We start from the raw sequence: 24,481 nt of genomic DNA, 5'->3' as shown, positions 1-24,481 counted from the left end.
ACCCTCACCTGTGGCCACAGGGTTTGAATAAAGGATGCCAGAGCAGGGGGCAATGGTGGAAAGAGCTGTCAAATCCCACAAGTCATGCAAAGCAAGCCCACGTGTCCCCTCACTGGGGTGGCTGCAGGAGTTACCTTGGCTCGCTCCAGACTTTTTCGCTGTTCATGGAATGAGGATGGGCTTTTCAGTGCTGCAACAGGAAAGAGAGAGGAGCAGTCAGCACAGGAGTGGAAGCAAGCAGCTACCAGGGTATTCAGCAACAGCATTTTAATGAGTGCTATATAAATAGCAACACAAACTAGCCGTTCCCTTTATTGCACCGACTAAAAATAACTCAGGAAAGCTCTGGGAAATCCCTTGCTCTCAGCCAGTCCATGGATGGAGAGCATGGGGAGCACTGGAGGCAGATGGGCAGGGAAGGGGTGCAGGCTTTGGAACATAGTGCTCTGTGGGACACATCAGAAAGCAGATGTGGCTTTTCCTTGGAGTGCTTTCTGCAGGTCTTGGAAGGCACCAGAGCCCCAGAAGACAGATGTGGGAAGAGCTACAACCTGAGAGGGGACCTCATCTGCAAGAAAAACCTGCAGGTGATGGAGACTTGAAGCCTGCCTGGCCTCTACCATGCTCCAGTGAGGGGATTTCAGTGTAAGGTCCCCTATCCCTCCTTCATCACTGACCTCCTCTCCATCTCTCACGGGATGTTGGTCCTGTCCTCTGCCCAGAAGCATCTGCGTGACTTGGGGCCTCCCTAAGCAGGCAGCTGCCCAGTCAGCTACCAGGCTACAGACCATGCCCTCAGCATCTTCTGACACCAAGGGTGATTAACCCACATGGGGTCCCAAAAAACAGCCAGCGATCCCTGGCTCTAGGACCAGTGAACACCAGCCCCATGGAGGAGTCTATATTGGAGTCATGGAGAACCTTGAATGTTTCCTTGTTTACTCTGGGTCACTAGAAATAAGAGTAGAATCTGCATGGTGAAGGGGTTAATATTTCTGAGATCCTGCAAAAATTCTATTCTGGCTGTATAAGAGGGAAAATTAACTGTTCCCATTAGGAAAGGGAAGGGGAAGGTGTCCTGACCCACAAAACCAGCCTGCTACAACTCTGTCAATAGGAATTTCCTTTTGATCTTCTGAATGAGATCGGGTAAGGAGAGAAACTATTTCCACATAGGACATTTTATCCTCCATCAGTCTAGAGGAGGATGAAGAGAAGACTTGGGGCAGATGGGAAATGTTTAGAGCCCCTCTCTGTTGGCTTTTGTTAGGCAATCCCCACCATAGCCCCTATAAACCCCAGTAAATCACAGTAAACCACTGTGTGAGCCCATTCCTGCTCCTAACATGGGAAAGCAGACATACAGACAAGCGTTACTGTGCCATGCTCCAGTGAGCAGCCATGAGGACTTGTGAGGTTTAATCAGAAGCAAACTAAAATGATGCACACAAGAACATGAAGTTAGCAAGAGAGATGACTTTTCCAGCCCCGCTCACTGTGAAGTACTGACATAGGGAGTGTGCTATGGCCATCAACCAAACGCCATGCTCTTCAAGAGGAACATGTTGCAGAATTTAGTAATTTACCAAGATTTTTGGAGGAATTATGTGGATGCTGCAGCTTGTATTAGTCTGCAAAACAAACAGAGACATTGCTAGCATTTGTTATTCAGACAACTTGTCATGGGATGACATGTCAGCTTGAAATGGCTGAGGGTCTGGAGGTAACACTCTACTGGGAGCCTATCCTTGATGCTGCAAGCTGCCTCCCCTTCTTCAGGGTAGGTGACCAGGGTCTGGCTGGGGCCTGGGCAGGTGTCTGTGCAGGTCTCTGTGCAGGTCTAGAGAGGGGTCACCCATGCTGAGCCCCACAACCTGTGTTTCTGCAAATGTCCTGACATGTTCTTGGTTTAAAACGCTTTAGCTGGGCCTGTACCAGCTTCACCAAGACAATAAAACCATGTGTTGATGCATGAACTGGAAACATCCTACTGAGTGAGCCTGAAGCTCCTCCAGCTCCAACCCCAGCCACGGGCAGGGACACCTTCCACTGGAGCAGCTTGCTCCAAGCCCCTGTGTCCAAGCTGGCCTTGAACACTGCCAGGGATGGGGCAGCCACAGCTTCTCTGGGCACCCTGTGCCAGCGCCTCAGCACCCTCACAGGGAAGAGCTTCTGCCTAAGAGCTCATCTCAGTCTCCCCTGTTCTGGCAGGTTCAAGCCATTCCCCTTGGCCTGTCCCTACAGGCCCTTGTCCCAAGCCCCTCTCCAGCTTTCCTGCAGCCCCTTTAGGCACTGGAGCTGCTCTCAGGTCTCCCCTTCAGGAGCCTTGTCTTGTCCAGGCTGCCCCAGCCCAGCTCTCTCAGCCTGGCTCCAGAGCAGAGCTGCTCCAGCCCTCGCAGCATCTCTGTGGCCTCCTCTGGACTCACTCAAGCAGGTCCACATCCTTAAAGACTTGTTTTCCATAAGGAATTACTGCACGTGCCCAAGCCATGGGGAGTCTGGCTGGGTCTCCCATGTATTAAATGCTGACGCCTGATGCTCCCTCCGGAGGTCAAATGCAGCAGTTAAATTTTACGTGTTTGTTTTTCTAATGGCAAAAGTGTCTTTTCTTCTATTACTTTCAGGGAGTAAACTGTGCTCAAGCTTCCCAAAATGGCCTTCTTGGACAGAACCCAGACTGCAAAATGTCAGAGTAGAAGCTGGGAGTGCAAAGAAGTCATAAGTAACAGGAAAATACCCTTCAGTTGCCATCAGATAAATCTGGTTTAATGTGTGGTCTGCAGTGTGTAAAGTTTTCAGAGTTAGGTGTCAGCCCCATGCACTCAGTGTGCAGAGCAGTGTCAGGTATTCAGACCTCTCAGTTGGCACCACTGCTCCATACGTATGCACAGGGGTGTCCTGCACCTTATCTGAGTATTCCCATTTTTAGAGTGGGCTTCTCAGTTCAGGAGATGTTAGATGTAGTTTGGCCACTGACTCTATTTCCAGTGCTTGCAATGCTATAACAAATGTCACTCCTGGAGTCCTGTAGTTAAAATGCTTGCCTAACCATAACCCTAATGCTTGCCTTTTGGTGGCAGGCAGCAGAAAATCTGAATGCCTAAAGGAATAAACAGAAGGTAAATAGGAAGAACACACATTTATCCATCTGAAAACTGCAATGATCATTTTGACAGTTGTGACTTTTGTCATCCTGCTCAAGTTTTCTTAATGTTTGCTGGCAACACTGTACTGACGTGTCTGTTGCTGGCTACCTTGACACAATCCTTTAGGAAGGCAGCTGCATGGGAAGGGCTGAGGGCTGCGCAGAGTGCAGCAAGCAGTGCTAGAGCTATGCTCCTAGTGAGTTGTTCTGTTTAGACAAGAGCTGCATCACAATCTTCAAGATCAGCCGGAAGACACAGAAGTGACACAGGCTTTGGAAAGTTGTGCTCTTAGCAGTGAGCACAAGGGGCCTTTGGTGAGACAGAGTAAGTCTCTGCCTGGGTCCTAGGTATCACAGATTCATGCACATGGAGCCTGAGCTATGTCAGGATGATGTTATCCACCCATCTGAGCTGCCAACAGCATTTCTCTGGTAGTGCTACAGGTTTCCTAATGTACCTGCAGGTGCAGAAGGGGATCATGTTCATCACTTACTTTTTGGGACCTAGCAACTAGCTTTCTGATGCTGAATGAGCACATGATAATGCTGGAGCTTGCTCTTCAGGCTTGAATGTCGGCTTAGAAAGGATGAATGTGGTCAGAGAGGGGAAAGCATGGACATCATTTGTCTGCAGCAAGCAGGCCAGGTGTGGTTTCACTGGCCACAAGTATACACTGACAATTCTGTCCTGTGGGGTCCTGGCTGGGCACAGGTGCAGGTCTAGATATGTCTCACTCATAGAAGTGCACTGGGGCCAAGGCAGTTACCCACCACTTCCTTCTTCCACAGCCTCTTGGAATGGGCTCTCTCTACCTCTTCCTTGTTCTGTGGGTCTGGTCCAGCCACAGAGGGTCTTGGCATTTACAGGAGGACGTGAGATTCTCTGCTTTTGCCTACATGAAGAGCTTTGTGAGTCTTCGGCTTGGAGCTGGGCATGCTAGTGTCTGCTATGGTCACCTCAGGGACAGGGAGCTATGCACCTGAATCTTTGGGTGCTGTAAGCTAAGCATCTCTCCTGACTTCAGTTTGAGCAGTGGCATTATAATCTACGTGGCAAATGCTGGGCACTGTTGTACAGCAACAGAAACTCTGATATTTCTATGGGGCAGGAAGCAAAGTTCCCCTGGTAATAACCTGCTCAGAGCGGAGTGGGTCTGAGCAGGCAGCTGGTTTCATAGCATGCTCCAGCAGTGCCCAGGATGAACACAGGAGTGGGTGACAAGGCACAAACAGGTACTCACGTGGCATGATGCCTTGGTCTGCCAGCTGCTCACGGGTCCTTCTCTGCTGAAGCCGTAGCTGCAAAACTGTAAGAGAGATGGTGTCAGGAAAAGAGGCAGGATTTCAGCTCTTCCCTGTGAGGATCATAGAATCATAGAATAGTTAGGATTGGAAAGGACCTCAAGATCATCTAGTTCCAACCCTCCTGCCATGGGCAGGGGCACCTCACACTAAACCATATCACCCAAGGCTTCATCCAACCCGGTCTTGAACACTGCCAGGGATGGAGCATTCACTACCTCCCTGGGCAACCCATTCCAGTACCTCACCAACCTAATAGTAAAGAATTTCTTCCTTATATCCAGTCTAAACCTCTGCTGTTTAAGTTTCAACCCGTTACCCCTTGTCCTATCACTACAGTCCCTAATGAATAGTCCCTCCCCTGAGGTGCTGGCAGTGTTCAAGGCCAGGTTGGACACAGGGGCTTGGAGCAAGCTGCTCCAGTGGAAGGGGTCCCTGCCCGTGGCAGGGGTTGGAGCTGGAGGAGCTTTAAGGTCCCTTCCAACCCAAACCAGTCTGGGGTTCTGTGATTCTATGACAATGTGCCATGGGTCTGTGTGTGGCACAGAGGTCTGGCACTGAGCTCTGCTGCTGCTGGACCAGCCTTGGTGCAGCAGAGTGCTCCAAGCCAAGGAGGAGCTGTGTAGGCTGATCCACCCTTGTCCTCACTGCTGCAGACAGATGAGCTGTGCAGGGCTGCTTCTGGTCCAGGCAATTCCCTAGTGCCTGGGGCAGGCTGATCCCTGCCTGGCACCAGTGACGGGTGATGGCAGCCTCAGGTGGCCATGGCTTCAGCTCAGATAGCTGCTCAGTTCTGAGCTCTGAGGCTGGGAGGTTCCCCCTCCTGCCAGCACTGTGGGTTGAGTGGAGTTGTCCATCTCTATCACTCTCCTGAGGGCCTGGCAGTGTTATTCCAGCCCTGCAAGGCTCAGCACTGGATGCAGACAGCCTTACTGTTCTGAGGGGGGATGTAGATGATGTGGTGAGAAGAGTTTAGTACCATCTGTGTATGAACCCACTGCCCCAAAGACTTGCAGTCTCCAGTATATCTTGGTTTTGGAAACAGTGCACTGACAGATGGGAATGAACCACTGCTCAGGATCACTGTGTGGCTTAGCAGCATGGCGTCAGGTACAGAGCACTGATGAGGCATCTGATAAAGAAGCACCTCACAACATGCACAGCATGCAATGATAGCCCATCATACACCTGCAGCCTGCCTGATGCAAGGCTACCCACTTCTGCTTGGTCCAGGACAAGTCAGCGCATCCCATCACTCAGGTAACCCTGTACTTTGACTTAAGATCATATTCTGGACCTTTGTTTTTGCACATTTGTCTTCAGGAAGACAGGCACTTGTATCACAAGGTGAAACACAGAGCTCACTTCTGTATTTTCCTGCTGGAAGCTCAGTACAGCTTGCCACAAGGACATGTCTTGGTCAGTGGTCACAATATAAGTGCCTAAATATTCCCTGCCCCCCAGCACAGCCCCAGGCTGCATCCCCTTAGCTGACTGTAGAGAGATGCTATTGGAAGTGGAAGAGAGAAAGAGTGGCCTTTTTAGTCCTCAAGAGCAAACTGCTGAGCTCTGCCACAGCCCGTGTCTACAGTGCAGCTTCCTCAGGATGTGAATGGAACTGAAGAATAATCCCTTCCAGATGAGTTCCCAAAGCACAAGGTCCAACTAGATGCCATTTCCTGTGACTTTCCATGTCCTTTGCACAAACCATGGCTGACATTCAGATCAAATGTTTGGTAAAGGCCTCACATGGGACCATGATCTGCCAAATTCCAGCACTTCTTAGGACACCAAGGATAGATTCTTGCTGTGAGGGAAACACCTTCAGTACCTGGTAAAGTCTGTGTGCATGCAGTGAGCTGTCAGCCAGGCCTCTTTCAGAGAGAAAGGAGGTTATACATTCCCTTGAAGCATAGGTCAGAATGATGATGTCCAGTTGTGGTGGCTGTAAGAGTCAGCATCTGCCTTGATACAAGAAGTGCTGAAAGCATGTGTAGGTTTCAGTGCCATGGCTCTTCCTTTGCTTGGATCCAGGAGCACCTCTCAGGAGTCCAGGTTTTCCAATGCTACTGCCTTCCAGCAACCAGTGCACAATCCAGGAGAACCTGGCTAACAGGCTTTGGCTCCTGCACTGAGCACTGTAGAGAGACCCTCACAGAGGGGATCTGATGTTGTTTAATAATCTTTTTTTTTTGCAGAGAGAAAAGGTTTCAGAATTGTGCTTCATGCTGACAGGCAGAAAGGCTGTGATCCAGCAATGACACAAGCTGTTCTGGCTGTGAGAGCTAAGCTCTTCCATGGGTGAGTGGCTATGGACAGGCCGTGCTGACAGAGAATGTTAGGACAGGAGCAGCCCAAGCTTGCTGGTTGAAACAGTTATTGCAACCATTGCATACTCATCCATATCTGGTCCTTCTTATGTGGTGGGATGCATGCCTTGAGTCCCTCATACCATCTCTATGAACTTCCAAACCATCTGAAGAAACATAGCTGTGCACAGTGCCAGACTAACACCGAGCATCCCTGTAGGAAGAGGTAAAGTAGCCACTACTCTTTGCAGCCTCTGAGTCCATGCTGCAGCTTGCCTTTGGTGGATGCCAGCTCAAGGCTTGCACCTTTCCCTTACAGCCAACAATGCTTCAGAACAGGGCTGGAGGAGCCCCTGGTACCATCCAAACAACCACCATGTAGCTTGTTTTCAAACAGGACTTGAAATCTGTTGAAGCTGTGTCTGACCCCAGCTGTGCTCCTGTCCCCTTCCTTTGCTACGTGTCGGAGCTCTGAGTGCTGCTGGGACTCACTCTGAGGATGGTGTCAAAAGTTTTTTTGACTATTCTTATTTTTAAAGGAAACTGCTTTGCTGACACTTCAGAGGAACATTTATGTTCCAAAGAGTGATGGCTGGAACACTGATGAGACAATGTTGGACCCACACCCCCAGCATCCTTGTTGCTTGCCTGCACCAGCTTGGATGGGGAGAAGTACCCGCAGGGGACCAGTCATGCACACTGGTCACACTGGCACCGTCAGCTCAGAGACAGCCTTGCTTTCAGCAACCTCCTTCTTCCTCTAGTACCCCATGGTGAGAAATCCCTCCCTAGGCGATGTGAGGCATGTCACAGCTATCGCAGTGATTTTTCTGTCAGAAATACCCCTCCTTTCTGTGTTGCACCGTTTTTAGTGATCAGGCTTTCAGAAACAGCCTGTTCAGTGGGGCTGTTATCAGTGCAGAGAAGACATCCTGTCGTCAGTCACTCTAGTGGCCCAAGCTCTGAGCACTGCCCATGACTTGAATCCTCCTCCCCAGGAGTTCACTCCAGAGCTTTAGGAAGGTCATCCTGATGACCTTAAAGGTCTTTTCCAACCTAGCTGATTCTGTGATTCTAAGAGACAGCTTGCGCCTTGCCTAGCCTGATGATACACTAGAAAAGACATGTTCCAATCCTCCCTCCACCCCAGGAATGGGTAGACCTGGCCTTCTATTTCAATCTGCAGGGCACTTTTAGTCCCATGCTCAGCACACTGTCAGGATGGGACTGTTCTCACCTGCACCATCAGATTGCCCCCCCATGCTGGGGCATTGCCAGAGCACTCATAGCACCATCCTCTCTTTGGGGAATCAGCTCTAGTGGGAGCTGCTCTCCTCATAGGGTTAAGGACTAGGGCAAAGCCATGGCTGACATGACCCTGTGCTGGTGATGGTTTGTGTCTGAGAAGGAGATTCTCAGAGTTGTGCCTTCCCACCAATGCTTGTGTAGCAAGCAGAGCATCTTTTCTGGAACACTGAGGCTGCAAGGGGCTTTCTCAGCACTCAGCTCCATGAGGCAAGCCACCCAGGAGGAGCTGCAGCCATAGTACTGCTGCTTTACTTCCAACCCAGCATCTGTCCCCATCTAGTACAGACCCTCTGCCAGTGACTGAGGCAGAGTCCCCACTGCTTCAGCTCTTCCCAGATCTCCTAGGTGGTTTCAGGTGAAATCCCATTAACTGCTGGTTTCCTCCCTTCCAGCACTTTTGCTCTGACTTGGAACCACATTCACTCCAGTGCCACTGCTGTGCAAACAAGTCACTGCTGCTCCCAGAAATGATGGTCAGGCAGTTGCATGCTCATCCCTGCATCTTCTGCTGCTCCTGAGCTGTGTAGTGGAGGGGATGAGCAGAAGCACCACATTGCACCAGGATGACCTAAGAACTTGATGGCAATCAGCAGTTTGACAAAGAGCAGCAAATCACTGTCCTCTCTGCAGGCACTTCAGCAGCTCTTTCCTGCTGGACTTTGATGAGCAGCTCAGTGCTGCACAAGATGGGGCCAAAGAGCAGCTGGCAGCAAATTGGGAATGGGGTGATGGGAAGGACAGACTCCTGTTTTGAACAGCAGCAGCTTTGTTGCCCGTCAAACAGCAGCTGAGCAAATGTGAAACACGTGTTTGTCCATGGCCATGGTGTGAGCCAGAGGAACCTGGTGGCTCTCCCCTGTTCATTAAGTGGCTGCAGGAAATGGCCTGTTTTGCACCCATCCTACCTTGGAAGGCAGGGCTGCTGCTGGCTTTGAGGATGTCTTTATAGATGATGCCTGAAGCTTTCTTGTTTGAGCATGTCAGGAGGAGAGAGGCTGCCCAGAGGGAGATGCAAGTGGGACCCCTTGACTGTCCCAAGACCCCAGCAGGACAGGAGCAGGGCTGGCTTGGTGCAGGCATGTTGCTTGTGGCCTTTTTCAGGCTGTGGCTGTTTCTTGCAACTGCATCAGGAGCAGGACCTTGTATTCAAAGCAGGATGTCCACATGGGCAGGGCAGCCTGGAGCAGGAGTGCTCAGTCCTAAGCAATAGGCTGACATCAAGCTCCTAACATAGAGGCTTTACTTGGATGAATGTGTTGTCACTGAGGTGGATGCAATTGGTCTGTCATAGAAAGAGACATAGAGGTCCACACCTGACTAGCAAATGAGCACATGTCACCACTAAAGAGAAATCACCTCTGTGTTCATCATAATGTGCAACCCCAACCTCACAATGGTCCTGAGAACAGGCTGTCGTCAGCCCTCCTTGGGGTCATGCCTTCAGCATCCCTGTGAGCAGCCCATACAGCTTTCTGCTCAGGCACAGTGAGGTACATGTCAGTCTGTGCTATAACATGTGCCTGACCAAGAGAGAAGTGTATGGCTGTCAGCTGAACCTCCAAGGTATAAGATGAAGCCACCAAGGTACAAGTTGCCAGAAAACCAAACCCAAGCACAAACTGATCTACATCAAGTCCGTGTTCTACAACTTCATGAAACCATGAAACAGTGTCACTGGTCACAGAGAGGTGGTTGTGAGCTGCAGAAGTTCATGGTCTGAGAGGAAACACACGCACACTCTTCATCTTTGAACATCAGGAGAATGAGAATAAAGCTTCTGTCAAACTGCCTGCCCTAACACCCCACCAAGCCCTACTTTCTTCTGCCTTTATTAACCTGCTGATTTTGGTCCAAATCATCCTCTCCACCAAAGGCAGACAGAATAAAATCCTCTCCCACCTCACTCAGCTTCATTCAAGCCTTGTGTGCAAGCATGAGCCCTCTCCTCCTTAGAGCCAGGCAAGTCTTCTCTGCAATTCACACCATGTGTCCACAATTAGGCCTGGGTATTACCCCATGCCAAGCCATGCAGAGCCATATTTAGGGTGTTAAAATTTCACTTCTTACCAATTATCTGAACTACCACTGATGTTATGCAGATGTTGGCCTTGTAAACTCTCATTCCATATCTCTGGACAGAAAAGGTCAGAGTTAAGGTTAAGTCTGCATTTGCCAGCTTTGTTTGCTCTGCCCGATGACAACACTTTGCTGCTGGAGTACAATTGGTTTGTATTCAAAGCAGGAGAGCACATAAATTATTGTCTTTGGGAAGAGTTAAATATGTTTCTGGAACAGCCCGTAGATGTCCTAGTTGATTTAGTGCAATCCCATTGACAACTGGAGCACATGGGGCAGCATGGCAGGCTTGAAGGATCTTCATTCCTGCAAAATTTGTCAGGATGACCTCAGATCAGTGCATTTGTCTTTGGAAAAAGAGATAAAACAAATGTGTACACAAATCCTCAAGTAAGGGGAGGGGTAACCCGAAGGCCTGCAGCGTGGTGGTGATTTGATCTATCTCCTCTGGAGTGGTTCCTGATGCCCTGCATTGGGGTAGCTACTGTGTGTCCACACTGCATGGCTATGCTGGTCCTTCACTGTGGACCACTGGAGAGGGAAGAGCACGAGAAAACGCTGTGGGATTCCAGGCAGCATTGCTGGGCACTGTGTGAAAGAGCTGCTGCCTCCACCAGATGAGCCATTCTTGGACAAGCTCTTTCTTGTAGATTCTTCCAGATGGAAGCAAGAGACAGGAAAGCTGACACTTATGCCACTCTTGGAGGGGCATCTATGTGCCACCATCTTCTAGTTGCCACATCCTTGCTCCCCTTTCTGCCTGTGTGTACCACAGAGATTAAAGAGATTCTGGGATGGAGAAACAACAAGCAAGTCATAGATCTCTAGAAGCCTCTAATACACACATAGGTCTTTCAGCTGCTCAGTGTATGCAGGCCATGGAGAGACAGAAAAAGTTTAGTTACTAAGATTTACTTCATCCCTCATTAACTTTGCCTGGAATCCTTCAAAAGGGATCCAGGCTCATCATGAGTCATGGAGCACAGCTAATCCTTCCCAAACCTGGGAGCAAGCGAAGCCTCACACCTGCCGGCACAAGACCCTTTCTAAAACAGCAGCACATCATGAGGCATCCTTGGGGCTTGGCATTGCTGGGTCTGATCCCTCCTGGCTTCTCCTTTGCATGCGGTATGCAAGCTACACAGCTCCCTGTGCTGCTGTCCTGTAGTGTATCACAGCCCCTGAGCCGTGCAGGGGTTGTGGTGCAGAGCGATGGGTTGTTTGAGGGGTTCATCTCTCCTCCAAGGGAATGGAGGGCAGTAAATCAGAGCACTGCACCTCTTGCCATAATTTCAGGGCTTTACAGCTACTGAAGTCTGCACAAGGAGCAGGGACACCAGAGTAAACCCTGTCCCATAGAGACCCTACATGTAAGAAATTCGACCACTTCCCATTAGACATTAGCTTTTCTCCTCTATTCTTCATGTTACTAAAACCCCAGCAGCATTATGAAAGCAGCATTATTGATCTATTTGTACTCCTCTGTATCCTGCTGTCCCTCCATGTCTCACAGTCTGAAGTGACCAGGGTTGTGTTGTAGCCACATCCCATGCTACCTGCATCAGTCCCAGCAGCAGTGAGGCAACATGGGGAATCCCAAATCCACACTTGGGATTTTGGCAAATCCCACTCAAACAAAACAAATAGGCAGAGGAATCTTGCAGAATGGGAAGCCACCAGGCAATAGTGAGGGATGGCAGTTGTGGGAGTAAGTCATGAACTAAAGAATGCCCTGCAAATTGACTGCCCTAGAAATGCTGAAAGGCACGAGAATTTATGGACGTAAAGACCCACAAAGTTTACTTTCACTGGAGAATCATTCGAAAAACATGTTTAGAGATCCCATTGTTGGTTCCAACATAAAGCTAGTTTACAAATAAACCAGAAACGAGTCCTAAAACCAATTCTGGTTCATTGGAAAAGAATGCGGGGACATGTAACAGAGCCCACGCTCCTCTCGTCAGAAAGGTGGCAGTGTTGCTTTGGAATTGCTGGAGGAATAGTTAACAGACTGAGATTCTTTTTCAAATGAACAGCAATGTACCATAATATACCAACAAAATCTAAGGAATGACTTAATCTAATGAAATGTAAGATCAGAGCGATATGGAAACCACACCAAAGCCCTGGACCCAAGTTCTGTATAATTCAGCCAGACTAGGACACTTGTGTTTGCACACACACTCTTGGGTTTTCAACCAACTGCCAACTTTGTATTTGCTGAGAAAACAAAGTTTAAGTTGACCACCCAGCTATCTAAGAGATCCCGATAACACCACTCATGTCTACCATCAGTATCATAAATCTCTCATTGCATTATCTACAACTGCACAAGGAGGCAAAAACACATACACAGTGTGGGTGACATGCCAGCGTGACTGCCCTGTCCAGTTTTACAGCATCCTGTACAGCACACGCAGCTGGGTTGTCTGAACATCCTCACAGGTTATATTCACCTCTGGGAAGTTCAGAGAAAGCCCCTCGAGAACATATCTTTGACATGATCATTAATATTACAGGATGTTATGGTCATTACAATTCCAAGATACCCACTCACAAACCCAGCATACTTACTATAAATAAAGCCAGTGAATAAAGGCATGAATATCCAGCAGAGGGTCTGGTTTAGGAGTGACCGTCCCATAGTTCACCTTCACTCACCTTCACTCACGCGGAGCGTCCTCTGAGAAGCCCCGTACTGGTGCTTCCCCTAACTTAGGAGACGGAGGCATGTTTTGCTTGCAAAGCCTCTGAGAGTGGCAATCAATTGAGTGGCTCTGGTTTTATTTCTCTGATGATGTCACTTTAAATACTTTTCATGTTCCATTTGTTATTTTTACTTCTAAAAATGACGCATTTCTTCAAATTCATTTTTCTCCAATTAGTCACAACTTAATGGCCCGAAGGCAGCTGCCTGCATGGCAGAGGGGCTGCCGGGCCCGTCCCCACTGCGGCTCTCACAGACAGACCCACATCAGCACCTGGAGTATACAGACGGCGTTAGGTGCCTTGTTTGTCCCAGATGCCCTTTTGGCTTCCTGCCCTAATCCTTTCGCAGCAGGGCCAGGGCAGCAGACCCAGGAGACGCAGTTTTATCAGAATAAACCACAAACAAAAACCGAAGTAAATGAAAAAAAACAGGAGGAAAACAAGAAAAAAGAAAGCAATGAAAAGACAACAGAGAGGAAGGAAGATGCATTTCTCCACTTGTGGAATCGTCTCTGTAAGAGCAAAGCCATGACAGCTCTACAAACCCTTCAGTACTTTACTCACATGCTGCTTCCAAAACATTCAACACAAACCAGCTTGTGGGCAGGGCTTGAGGAGAGAGAAGTTTTAAGAGAAATCTCAAGGTTTCCCCTACCTGATCTGAACTTGCTCCGAATCAGCAAGGAGTGCTCAGACCCCAGAAGTGTCATGGTGATTCAGGGACCAGCTCCAGATGCCCCTCACTTAAACCATTAACTTCCTCCAACAGGGAAAAGCCGACCAGACCACGGCTGGTGCTCAGGATTCATCCAGCTCTCCTGACCTCTCGGGGTGCTTTTACAGCAGGATGGCAAGAAGCAGCAAGTGGCTTTGCAAGATTTGGTCCCATCCAAGCACTGACCCTCCACAGACACCAACTGCTCCCCCTGTGCTGTGTTGAACTAATGAACGTGGAGCTGGCGGCAACCTCCTCCCACCCGGAGTTTACTACCAGCAGCCGGGTGTCCTGGCTGATGTCATCGTCTAGCGGGAGCAGCGACTATCGGGAAGGGTCTCAGCAAAGACAGGAGTTGGATATCTGATCCTAATTACTACCGGCCCCTACGCAGCCAATCAGGGCGCTCCTCGCTTTGGGAGCTGCTGGAAATATCAACACAGCGAGGGCTTAACTCTTTGCAGTGTGGAGGGATCCCAGTGTCCCTCGTATGAAGGAAGGGCTGGGGTCAGGCCAAGAGTCCTGGGTGGTTGGGTGCAGGGCCTTCCGTGGGTACCATCTCGGTACCTTCCCAACAGGGAGCCAGAGGACATGGCTGCTCAGCAAACGTGCCCCTTGGCACAGTGTTTGGGTGCTGATCACACAATCACAGCATCATTCAGGCCGAAGGGCCCTCTGGAGATCATCCATTGCAACCTCCTACCAAGGCAGGGCCACCCAGAGCAGGGCACACAGAAACATATCCAGGTGGGCTTGGGATGTCTCCAGAGAGGGATACCCAGGGATGCACAGGTCCTGGGGAGCTGAATGGGATGCTCAGGGTGTGTTGTCTCTGCTTCCCTCCTGCAGGCAGGTGAGCCCAAGGCTGTGCTGCTCAGTGCACACCTTTGTCAACATGTGGCTGCATCTGTAGGATGCTTTTGAGCATCTGTAGGATGCTCCACTTGAGATGCTCACATACACTGGTGCTCAGGTGGCCTGTGCTGCAGGCACTCAAAAATGTCCTTGTGTTCTGTAACATACACACGGACACTCAGGATAATGCCACACAGAGGAGGCAGGGCTAAACCTTCACCAGTGCTACAGATAAGCACGGTGTCCTGAGCAGGCTGGGCACAGCCATGTGCTGGGCACAGCTGCCATGGAAGATGCTTCTCCACCTTCCAAACATTCTCTCAGAGAAGAAAAACTTGCAAGCATGCAAAGTAGAGATACAGATCCTCTGAGGCTCCCCCTCCCCAAACCCATGTCTGGTTCACTTGAAGCAAGTGGAAGGCAATGAACTGATGGCACCTTTTGCCTTGGAATGTAAGTGATAGCAGTCAAGCTGTGTCACAGACAGGTCTCAGCTTCCCTGACACAGGGGTCTCACCTGGGAAGCTGCCTAAATTCCTGCTAGATGATAAACACCGACCTGAAAACTGCCTCAGGCCTGGTTTGGGGTTTTGTTGGGATTTATGCTTTATGGGTGTGGGGCTTTGTGTGTGTGTGTTTGGTACAGGTGGTGGTTTTACTGTTTTTTATCCTGTGGGTTTGGGAAGTTCTCTTACACATTTTGGCTTGGTGATAGGAATTTCAGGACTTCCAGATATGCTTCCAGACAGACTTCCATTTCAGATGGCCAATGTCACCAGAGTCCTTAGAAACTCAGTGGCCCCCAAACCACTGATTTCAGAAGTGTCCCAGCATTTATCAGTGCTGGGGGTCCTCCTGTAGCCCATGATGTCCTGAGCCAAGCCCTCTGCCTGTCTTGGGCTGGATGTGATTTCCTGGTCATGATACATATGATGCAGTGGATATTCCTTAACATCTGGCCAAATGCCTGCTCAGGTATCCCTGCTCCCTTTTGAACCTCATGGTTCCTAATGTCTCCTCCACTGTGCATTAGCTGGACCTGTCTGAGGAGGTTCTGTCCATGCAGCACCTCGCGTTCTGGTCTCACCCTTGCTCTGTCCCTCTACTCCTTCGGGACTATTTGCAGAGGTGATGGATGTTTCCCTGGTTCCACACCAGCCACAACAATGCACACAGCACCCAGCAGCCCAGAGGAAGGGCGTCCAGGAATTTTTCACTCCAATGCTACCTCTTCGTTTGGGAATGAGCTCTGCTTTCTCAGTCCCCTCTTGCTGCTGCTGGAATGGTTCATGTTCGTAACCTTTTCTGTCTGCAGGTGTCCATCTCCAGTCTTTGGAGTTTGGTGGAAGAGGAGTGGAGTGCAAGGGAGACACTGTATAGTGTGATCCTTCTTGGGGTAGATCTCCCTGTGGCAGTAAAAGGCCATCAGCAGAGATGGTTTGGAAGAGCTGCCCAAGGTTCACAGCACCTTGTCTGCTGATTCCCCTCTGGATTGCACCCTCTTCCCCTTCAGCACTATCTGCAAGTGTAATGGATGGGCACAGGAGCTCCAGGTCTGGTACCAAATGCTTGAGGAGGCTGGCAGGACAGGCCTGGTCCCAGCTGGGGGGCATTGCTGGATGGGTTTCTCCCATCACCTCCACCACCAGCACATTGTCCCTGCTGATGCCTCTGCACAGAAGAGGAGTTGTCACAAGACCCCACATGGAAGATGTAGACAATGCAGGAGCCTTTTGGGACCCTAAAGTTCTTGAGTATTGCCGTCTTCCCTCTTTCATGGAGATGTGTTCCCTACCTGAATGATAAATGAAGACAAAGGACATTTTTCCCCCTAACGTGGACTAAACTGATTGGTAGGTGAGATGGATAAAGGCTCTATCCAGGGCTCGTAATTCTTCAGAGCACTCTGGAGGTGCCTCTAAAGCAGTGAATAAACCAGAACCAACATTTTTTCACATGGTCCCACACAAGTGCAGGGAGAACTCAGAGTAGTTCCAAAGCAGGAAGCAAAGGATTGAGATGACTAACACTAAGATGAGTCAAAATCAGGAAGACACAAGAAAAGGGAGCAGAAAAGGTGAAAAAGGATCAGTAAGAAAAACCAGCAAGCACTATATTTATTTATTTATTTCATTTCTTTAGATGGGGTGGAGGCTACAAAAGGCACAGCTGAAAAAGTGAACAGTTGAGTAAAATCCCAGCACATTCAAGATACTGGTATGTGGCCTGCCTCAACTGGGGAGGATGGCCAGAGAGCAGCAGATGGAGCCCATTAAACTTAAACAGGGGAGATTCAGGTTAGATCTAAGGCAGAAGCTCTTCCCTGTGCGGGTGCTGAGGCGCTGGCACAGGGTGCCCAGAGAAGCTGTGGCTGCCCCATCCCTGGCAGTATTCAAGGCCAGGTTGGACACAGGGGCTTGGAGCGAGCTGCTCCAGTGGAAGGGGTCCCTGCTGTGGCAGGGGTTGAAACTGGATGAGCTTTAAGCCATTGTACTGGTCACTCTGGCAGCCAGTCTGTAGCCATTGGACTGCCATTTCTCAAGTTTGAAGTGACCCCAGTTTCTCTTCCTTAAGGGGTAATTTCTAATGCTGGGCTCTTCACTGTGGCGATTAATGGACTGGTCATTTCTCTTCCCTGCTGTGTGAGTTATTTACACATACAGATGTTGAATCTCATCCGATGTTTCATCTTTTAGGCATTCAGCATGGAGAGAGCATTCTGCAACTGCTTGCAGGAAGATTTACTTCTAATTGCTTTAGTAATTTTGAATCATCAACCCTTTTCCCTAACGTTTCTGCTAAGGAGCCTTCTCCCATCAATTGGTGAGCATGGTAATCCTCATACATAGAATTCCTCCACAGAGCTGCTAATCTGTTCAACATATTTGCAAACTGGAATGAACATTTCCTCATTTATAGTTCCTTGGGTGTTCACTCGAGCCTTTTGTAGAAAGGAGCATCAGATTCACCTCTCTTTCCACCCATGGTAGATGGGATGTTGGTTCTCTGTGCTAAGTTCAGATGCATGCCTTTGCATATTGCAGATTTCTGCATCCCTCTGGAGCTGCCAGGTCCTAGAGATTTGTTCCTACTCATTTGACAAATTTCTTCTACAATCACTTCAACAATTCCTTAATCATATTTATAGGAAGGATAGACCCCAGCATACTACTGGCCCTGGAGTTGTTACTGGCCGCCATCCTTTCTACCTCTTGCTTTTCTACTGGTGCTTGCAATGTCTGCTCCTCCCTCCTTGAGATTGTTTTAGATAGCATGCCAGTTGTTTATCCCAAATGAAGGTGATGCTCTTCCCTTACCAAGCCAGGTAAGTAAGCTAAGTTGCACAGGTGCTTAGGGGAGAGAAGCAAGCCAGTTCATGAGCACTGCCCTGCTTAGGTTCCTGCTGTTAGTTGACCCCAGGCTTCTGAGATGGTGAAGATTCAAAGGTCCATGATGCTGGTTCCAGGACCTGCTCTTAGAAATCTTTTCTCCCCTCTCCAGAACTGAACAGCCATGCCCTGGCAGAGGCTGAGAATGCAGAAGAGATGAAAGATTTTCTTCTCCTCTCCCTCCTCTCCCTCCCTCCCTGTCTCTCTCCCTTTTCCACTCCATTCCTCTTTCCCTCCCTTCCTCTCTGCCTCTGTCTTTGCTTTCCTCCTCCAGGGAATACCAGTATCCAAGCCCTGCAAGCACTCAGTTCACCATCCAAACTTTTTTCTTAGAAGGTGACCTCAAAGAAACGAGTCATCTTCACAAATGACTCAACTGCTGAATTTACAGGCCAGAGCTGGTGTTTCCCTGTGCTGGTCATTATGTGAGAGTCAGCCCTGATCACATATATTCCTGATGTCCTCAAGAAAAGGAAGCAGAGGTAATCGTCACCCATAAACCTGATACTAGAGGCAAGGAGGAGAGGCACTGAGATCACACCACAGATTCTGAGCCATTTGCCTGGAGGCTATCTATCTGTCTTATATAGCCCAGAAATAGTAAAACTCTCTACAAGGTCTTCCTGTGTTTCCAGAGTTCACACTGGCCAGCCCTCACATGCCTTGGACATGTATTGTGTTGTACCACACTCACTGTCCTGCTCTGGAAAAGGCAAGCATCACTACCAGTTACAACCTTTCGCTGGAAGGTGAAACAGGAACACAAGTACCAAAGACTGCAAAGACCAGTCTTGCTCCCCATTCTCCTGTTTCCATGCATTACAGTCTCTGCTGTAAATAGGACAATATCTACTGCAGTGAGTGAAGGAGTGAGCCTTAAATGCCAGAATAAATTAGTCATGGTAGGGAATTCCTTTGAACTGAGAAGTCACAGCCCAGAGCCATAAGGATATCAGCTATGTGTTGCTCACCAGACACCAGGAAGCAGTTCCCCTCTAATCTCCCAGCACACCCTATTGTTTATGGTTCTGATTTATTTTAAAGCAGATTGTTTGTTTCTCTGTCACTTTGCATCTGTGGGAAAAAGACCCAAATGAGCTGACATTTCTGTGAGATCCCTCTGGGGACATGGAGGGGTCAGCGTGTGACACGGAGCCTGTGCCTCAGAAGGGCAAGATCCAGCAGGTCTCAGGGCTGTGGAGAGGGAAGTGTCCCAGATCCCCCCAGGGTGCACTGCCAGGTGAGGCTGGGGTGTGAAGGGCCCTTTGCTCTGCCTTTTGCTTTCTTATTGCACAGGAGATTAGCACCAGAGAGGACCATGAAGACCATCAACTCCACCCATGGGCTCCAGCTGCTGCTGCTGGTGATGCTCCCATAGAGGGTGTTTATCAGCAAACCCCTGAATTTAGCAAACTGAATGAATTCACTGCAAGGGTTGGATGTGATGCCAAGTAAAAGGTCTTGTAACCTGTTTGCAACCGTCCAAGCAAGCAGTTTTTCCCCAGACCTGGTATCCTGCTGGTCACATCTGCTCAGACCATCCTGGCCTGTAGGAATAAGCCCAGTTTGCCCTTTGCTTCTCTCTAGCACCTGACAGCTCCATTTAGCGAAGAGCCCTCCTGCCATGGCCTTATTCATGGATCTCCACAGCATGCTCTGGGAAGACAGATCTGATGGAATGAAGTCATGATCCTGACTGTCCCCATCCCACATGTAGGCTAGTGACTATTTGCTGCACGTCTGTGCTGGTGAAGGTTCCCTGGGGACATACAGCTCTGTGCTGAATGTCCCCACACTGGTATAACTCCTGAAGTCCTGAAATCCTTTCCTGAGGAGAAGGGCTGGAGAGAGATTTGCCTTTACAAACGTATTACTCAGGAGAGCATTCTTCCATCTGTAACCAGTACAGCTGTCATGCACTGAGTATAGGGCACACACTATAGGGAAACCAGTAGCCAAAGCTCACAGAGAGCTCTGGCCATCTTCTGAAGGTACCTACTGCCAGGATGTCACCACCTTGATAGAGTGGAAAAAGCAATCTTTCCCTGATGAAGACTTTTACAATGGACCAGGTGAACTGCCCATTGATGATGGAAACATGGATCACTGCACCCATCTGAAGTTAGGGCAGGTATGAATCTCCTGCTCTGAGACTGCCCCAGCAGAGCTCCAGCAGCACTGTTGGTCATCATCTTTAAGAACCTGTGAAGAAATGAGCTTCTCTTTGCATGCTTGAGACTCAACCCAGGGGTGAATTGCACAGAAATGAGCTCCTCTGGCTCTCACATGGCAAACAGACAGGATAGTCCTCTCCATGACCAGAGTTTTTCTGAGCTGGAGCTAGCAAAGCAGCTAGCAAAAAACTGTGCAGGGGAGGTGGTCTCTCGGGAATAGCTCACAGTGACCCTAGCTTGGTGCTGCCTCAGGACTTAGCCCAGAGCATGGTATTTCTTTGGTCAGGAGACTGTGAGCATGGATGGTCCAACACAATCTAATCTTTACCTTCTGATAGTATCAGGCCTTGGTTAAGTGCCATCACAGAGGCATTTACCTTGAATTTGCCACTGCCTGCCAGGCATTTAACTGGACTGTCACCTTCCTGTCTCCTCACAGAGCCTGAGGGCAGGAATTTATGATGGAGATGTCATGAGCTCTTCCCACTCTGACAGCACAGGCCTTGCTTGAATTCAAGCTGTGAACTATTTATCACAGTACTGCAAGCATCCAAGTGAGATCCTTAATTTATGATGGTCCAGAAGATATTATGCAATTGACAACACGAACACAAAAATCCTTCTGCACTTTACTAAAGCTACTATGAAACTGCCTGATGTTTTCATCATAATATTTACTTCTTTGTAAATACGCTCAATTCTCCAATCCCAATTCAAAACAGAGAGATCAGAGGATGAACACAGGGAGATGACAGAGCTGTTTAAAGATTATGTAAAACGTTTTTTGCTAGCATAAATATTTGATTGTAAAACTCTGCCTGTTGTGTTTACGGAGCAGGGATGCAGGGAGCTGCTGCGGCCTGGCACTGTGCTTGAGGCTGCCCTGTGTTCCCTGCCCATCCCTTCCCATGTGGTCCAGCATGGTGCATGCATGGACAGTTGAACCCCCTTGCTGCAGGCTGACTGGGGGCTCACTCCTGACCCACCTTCCTGTCTTGTGGCAATCCATCACCTGCAGGAGCTTCAGGGCAGGGTGAATCAGAGGGGGTGAAGGAGTTAAAGGCTCAGAGTCTCAGCTTGGTCTGTGGCTGGGGAGGTCAGTGAGGCAGGGGGGAGGTGATGCTTGTGATAGAGATTCTGGCTTGAGCTCAGCTCTCCAGTCAAGTGGGCTGTGTTCAGGGGACCTCTTCTGCCCATGCAGAGCAGGGGGCAGGGCCAGGCCAGAAGCAAAAGTGGGCTGGAGGATGCCAAGAGCTGCCTCCTGACTCATGACTGTGGGGAACACTGAGGTCAGGACACTACATTTGGCAGGAGGGCAGCACAGCAGCACTGTGTGCCCCTGGTGTGGACCCGCAGGTGGTGGAGGCTTTTGTCCCTGTGTCCCTGTGGGAAGGAGGAGTGGGGACAGGCTTCACTGATTTCCTGCAGGCATAACTGAAGAAGGAGTATGCTGAGGGGGACCGTGTGTTTCTGTGTCCCACAGTCTGGGCAGGCTATTTCTATTTTAATCCACTGGAGATGATGTTCTGGGGATGGTTTCCCAATGGAGCTGGGCAGGGATGGCAGAGTGGTGACGTGCTTCGCTCAGGGGACTTCTCTAGTACCCACGGCTGCTCTGATGCCTTGGGCCACAAGCAGCGTGGTTGCAGATGCTGAGCTCCCCTGGCAGCAGCGCCTGGGGGAACCCCAAATGCTGCAGGGGCAAAACAGCAGGGACATAGTCCCTCCTTTTCACAAGTGCCTCATGCATGGTGCAAACCAAGCCTATGGCTGGCTGCCCATGTCCTTCCTCCTGCATCCCTCAAGCTTCTCCTCCTCCCTTGAGCAGCCAGGTCACCCCAGCCCAGAGCCTAAGCACACCAGGGTGCCCAGAGAAGCTGTGGCTGCCTCATCCCTGGCAGTATTCAAGGCCAGGTTGAACACAGGGGCTTGGAGCAAGCTGCTCCAGTGGAAGGGGTCCCTGCCTGTGGCAGGGGTTGGAGCTGGATGAACTTTAAGGATCCTTCCAACACAAACCAGTCTGGGATTCTATGATTCACATTCCAGACAATGCTATAGACATGCTGTATGTGCTGTCTAGGCTGCAGGTTGACTGTGTGTTCCTGAAAGCATGTCATGGCGAATGAGGCAGTTGCTGTGTGCACTGACTCTTGGCCTTTAACACCAGGCAAAATGTGCACCTTTGGGCAATCCTCACCCTGCCTCAGCCTGAGCAGCATGTGTTGTGGCAGCGTTGGTGCTCAGGCACCTGTACTAAAACATGAGGAGGGGAAGGCTGGGGCTGGGATTGTATCTCCGCAAGTTTCCCAGCAGCCAGGCTTGTGCAAGCCACTGCAGGACCAGTATTGAGAGCAGTATGGGACATGTGAGCCTCTGGCCTGAGCTGGTGCGTTTTGCAGTAATGACAAGCCTCTGGGTGTTTTGCTCATGGGCAGAGCAGGCAGGAAGAGGATTTTGTTCCTCCAAGCTCTGGTGTTTGGCTAGAAATGAAGGGAGAGAAGCAATGGCAGCAGCAGCATCATCTCCATACCCCCAGATGACCTGCTTTGCTGAGCTGTGTCCCACCCTCACCCTGTGCTCACTGGGGGCTTGCAGAGGGACACTCAGCAGCAAGCAGTGTCCAGAGGGGCTGCGCAAGTCCTGTTAGTCCATGGGATCCAGATGACACAGGATCCCTCAGGATAACAGAGCCAAGGGGGCTGTACTGGCACAGGGCAGTGTGCCCTGAGAGCTGTGGATGCTCCACAGAGCCCCAGCTCCATGGGGTGACCTTGCTTCTGTTCCCTCTGCATTAGGATTTAGGGCAAGTCATGCCTCCTTTCGGTTTCCTTATCTCTAAACTGCCGTAATGAGTCTAACCCCTTTGTGAAGCTCTTGGAAGTCTTCCCCCCCAGATCAGGGCCAGATAATAAGAGCTGTATTGTTGTAAGCCCTGCAGCAGCTCCAAAGCTTGAGGTTTCCCTAGAGAGCAGCCAGCCCAGCCCTACCTCTGTTCTGACCAGGCAGAAGAGAGGCAGTGAATTGAACATTTCCATCCACATCCCTCCCTCCAGCCCATTTAACTACCTCGACACAGCCACTTGTTTTGTGGTTCAGCCCTCAGGAAGGAGGGTGTTTTTGGAGAGGGGGTGACAGGCACTAGTGAGTGATACAAAGCAAAGCTGGGCCTGGGTTAGTGGCAAGCAGAGCTAAAGCCCCAGATATACATCGGATGGGCTGGGAGCATTATGTATTTCTGGAATGCCTTCTGGTCTTTATTAAAATGAAACCACAGCCAGCCCAAGAGAGCTCATCGCCCAGGCACAGGGCCAAGTCTAAGTTACTTCTACAAATATTTATTTAACCATATCAATGACAAACTCTTTTGTATAAATGTTTTTATTTAATCATAATTTACCAATTATTTTAAATCAATTGTTTGCCTGGTTTCTAAACACTAATCAAGAGGCTTGCATTAGCATTACTCAGGCGGATTAGATGCATCATTTCACTGAAGCTTGTGGCATTGCTTGCCTGCCTTGGCCATGGAAGAGGGTGCAGATGGATCCCAAATTTCACTCCCACTGTCAGATTCCTGGAGGACTGTGCCTGCAGCGCAGCCAGCCCTCCTCACCCAGGTGACCTCTGGGCTTAGATGAGCTCCTGAGGCACATGGATGCTCTGACACTGATCCCACCTGATCTTTCTCCTGTTTCCTTGGGCTAATGGCTCTTGACCTCCTGGAGGTGCTGGCTCCATCACAGATGCTTCAAGTGCCCTACCCTGTCACTGCTCACTCCTCACACCTAAGTCTGGACCTTCCCCAGGTGTAGGAGAGGCTCCTCAGCATCCCATCAGCCCAGAAGCAGGAATACTGAGTGTGGGCATAGTGGTTTGGGGCAGAACAGGAGGCTGTGAATGATGGTGTTTGTCCCCGTGCCCAGCAGCTCCCAGCCCTGAGCTCCCTCACCTACTCAGGATCATCCTGGAAGGCCCCCAGCTCCCAGGCATCATTTACCCTGGCTCTGTCACACATGGACCTTCTCCAAACCAGTTCTCCCACCGTGAAATAATGCTAAAACCAGAGAATCTGTGACTTCTGCAGGGCTCTGCCTCCTCCAATGCACTGTGAGAGGCGGTGAGGGCACAGCCTGCACCCAGCAGAGCTGCTGGGGATCTGTCAGAGCTATCAGGCTCGCTGTGGGCCCTGCCATGGCATCCTTTGGGAGCAGCTCCATCTGCTTGCGGGGATCTGCCCGTGCTGTTTATATGTAAGGTTTCAGGCTGCTGCTGTCTTGCACCTTGGCTCCCTGCTTGAGCGCTGCTGTGAGCACAGGGGCTGCAGGGAGCTCTCCTTTCACCCTCGGGTCTTCTCAGCTTCCGAGAACACCAGTTCCCCCTGCAGCCTCCACAGGGCAGCTCTGCTGCTGCTGCAGAATCACTCCCTGGTGGCCTTTCACTCCCTGCAAGTGCCTGACAGGAGGATGGAGCCAGGAGGGGCTGAGATCTGCTCCCAAGGA

General features: G+C 50.0%; 1 protein-coding gene across 1 annotated transcript in view; it reads right to left on the bottom strand.

Moving 5' to 3' along the window:
- MYOCD (myocardin) overlaps positions 1-13,646 on the bottom strand; it is a 33,409-nt gene extending 19,763 nt beyond the window's left edge. Inside the window, exons 1-3 of the mRNA XM_034067568.1 lie at positions 13,505-13,646; positions 4,387-4,452; positions 135-190 (exon numbers count right to left, since the gene is read on the bottom strand). Of these exons, the coding sequence (XP_033923459.1) occupies positions 135-190; positions 4,387-4,452; positions 13,505-13,559 (177 nt within the window). The 5' untranslated portion in view covers positions 13,560-13,646. The remainder of the gene's footprint in view (positions 1-134; positions 191-4,386; positions 4,453-13,504) is intronic.
- Positions 13,647-24,481: the final 10,835 nt, after the last annotated feature.

Source organism: Melopsittacus undulatus, chromosome 11 (genome assembly GCF_012275295.1).
Source record: "Melopsittacus undulatus isolate bMelUnd1 chromosome 11, bMelUnd1.mat.Z, whole genome shotgun sequence".
Classification (NCBI taxonomy): Eukaryota; Metazoa; Chordata; class Aves; order Psittaciformes; family Psittaculidae; genus Melopsittacus; species Melopsittacus undulatus.
This window is presented reverse-complemented; position numbering and strand designations above follow the sequence as displayed.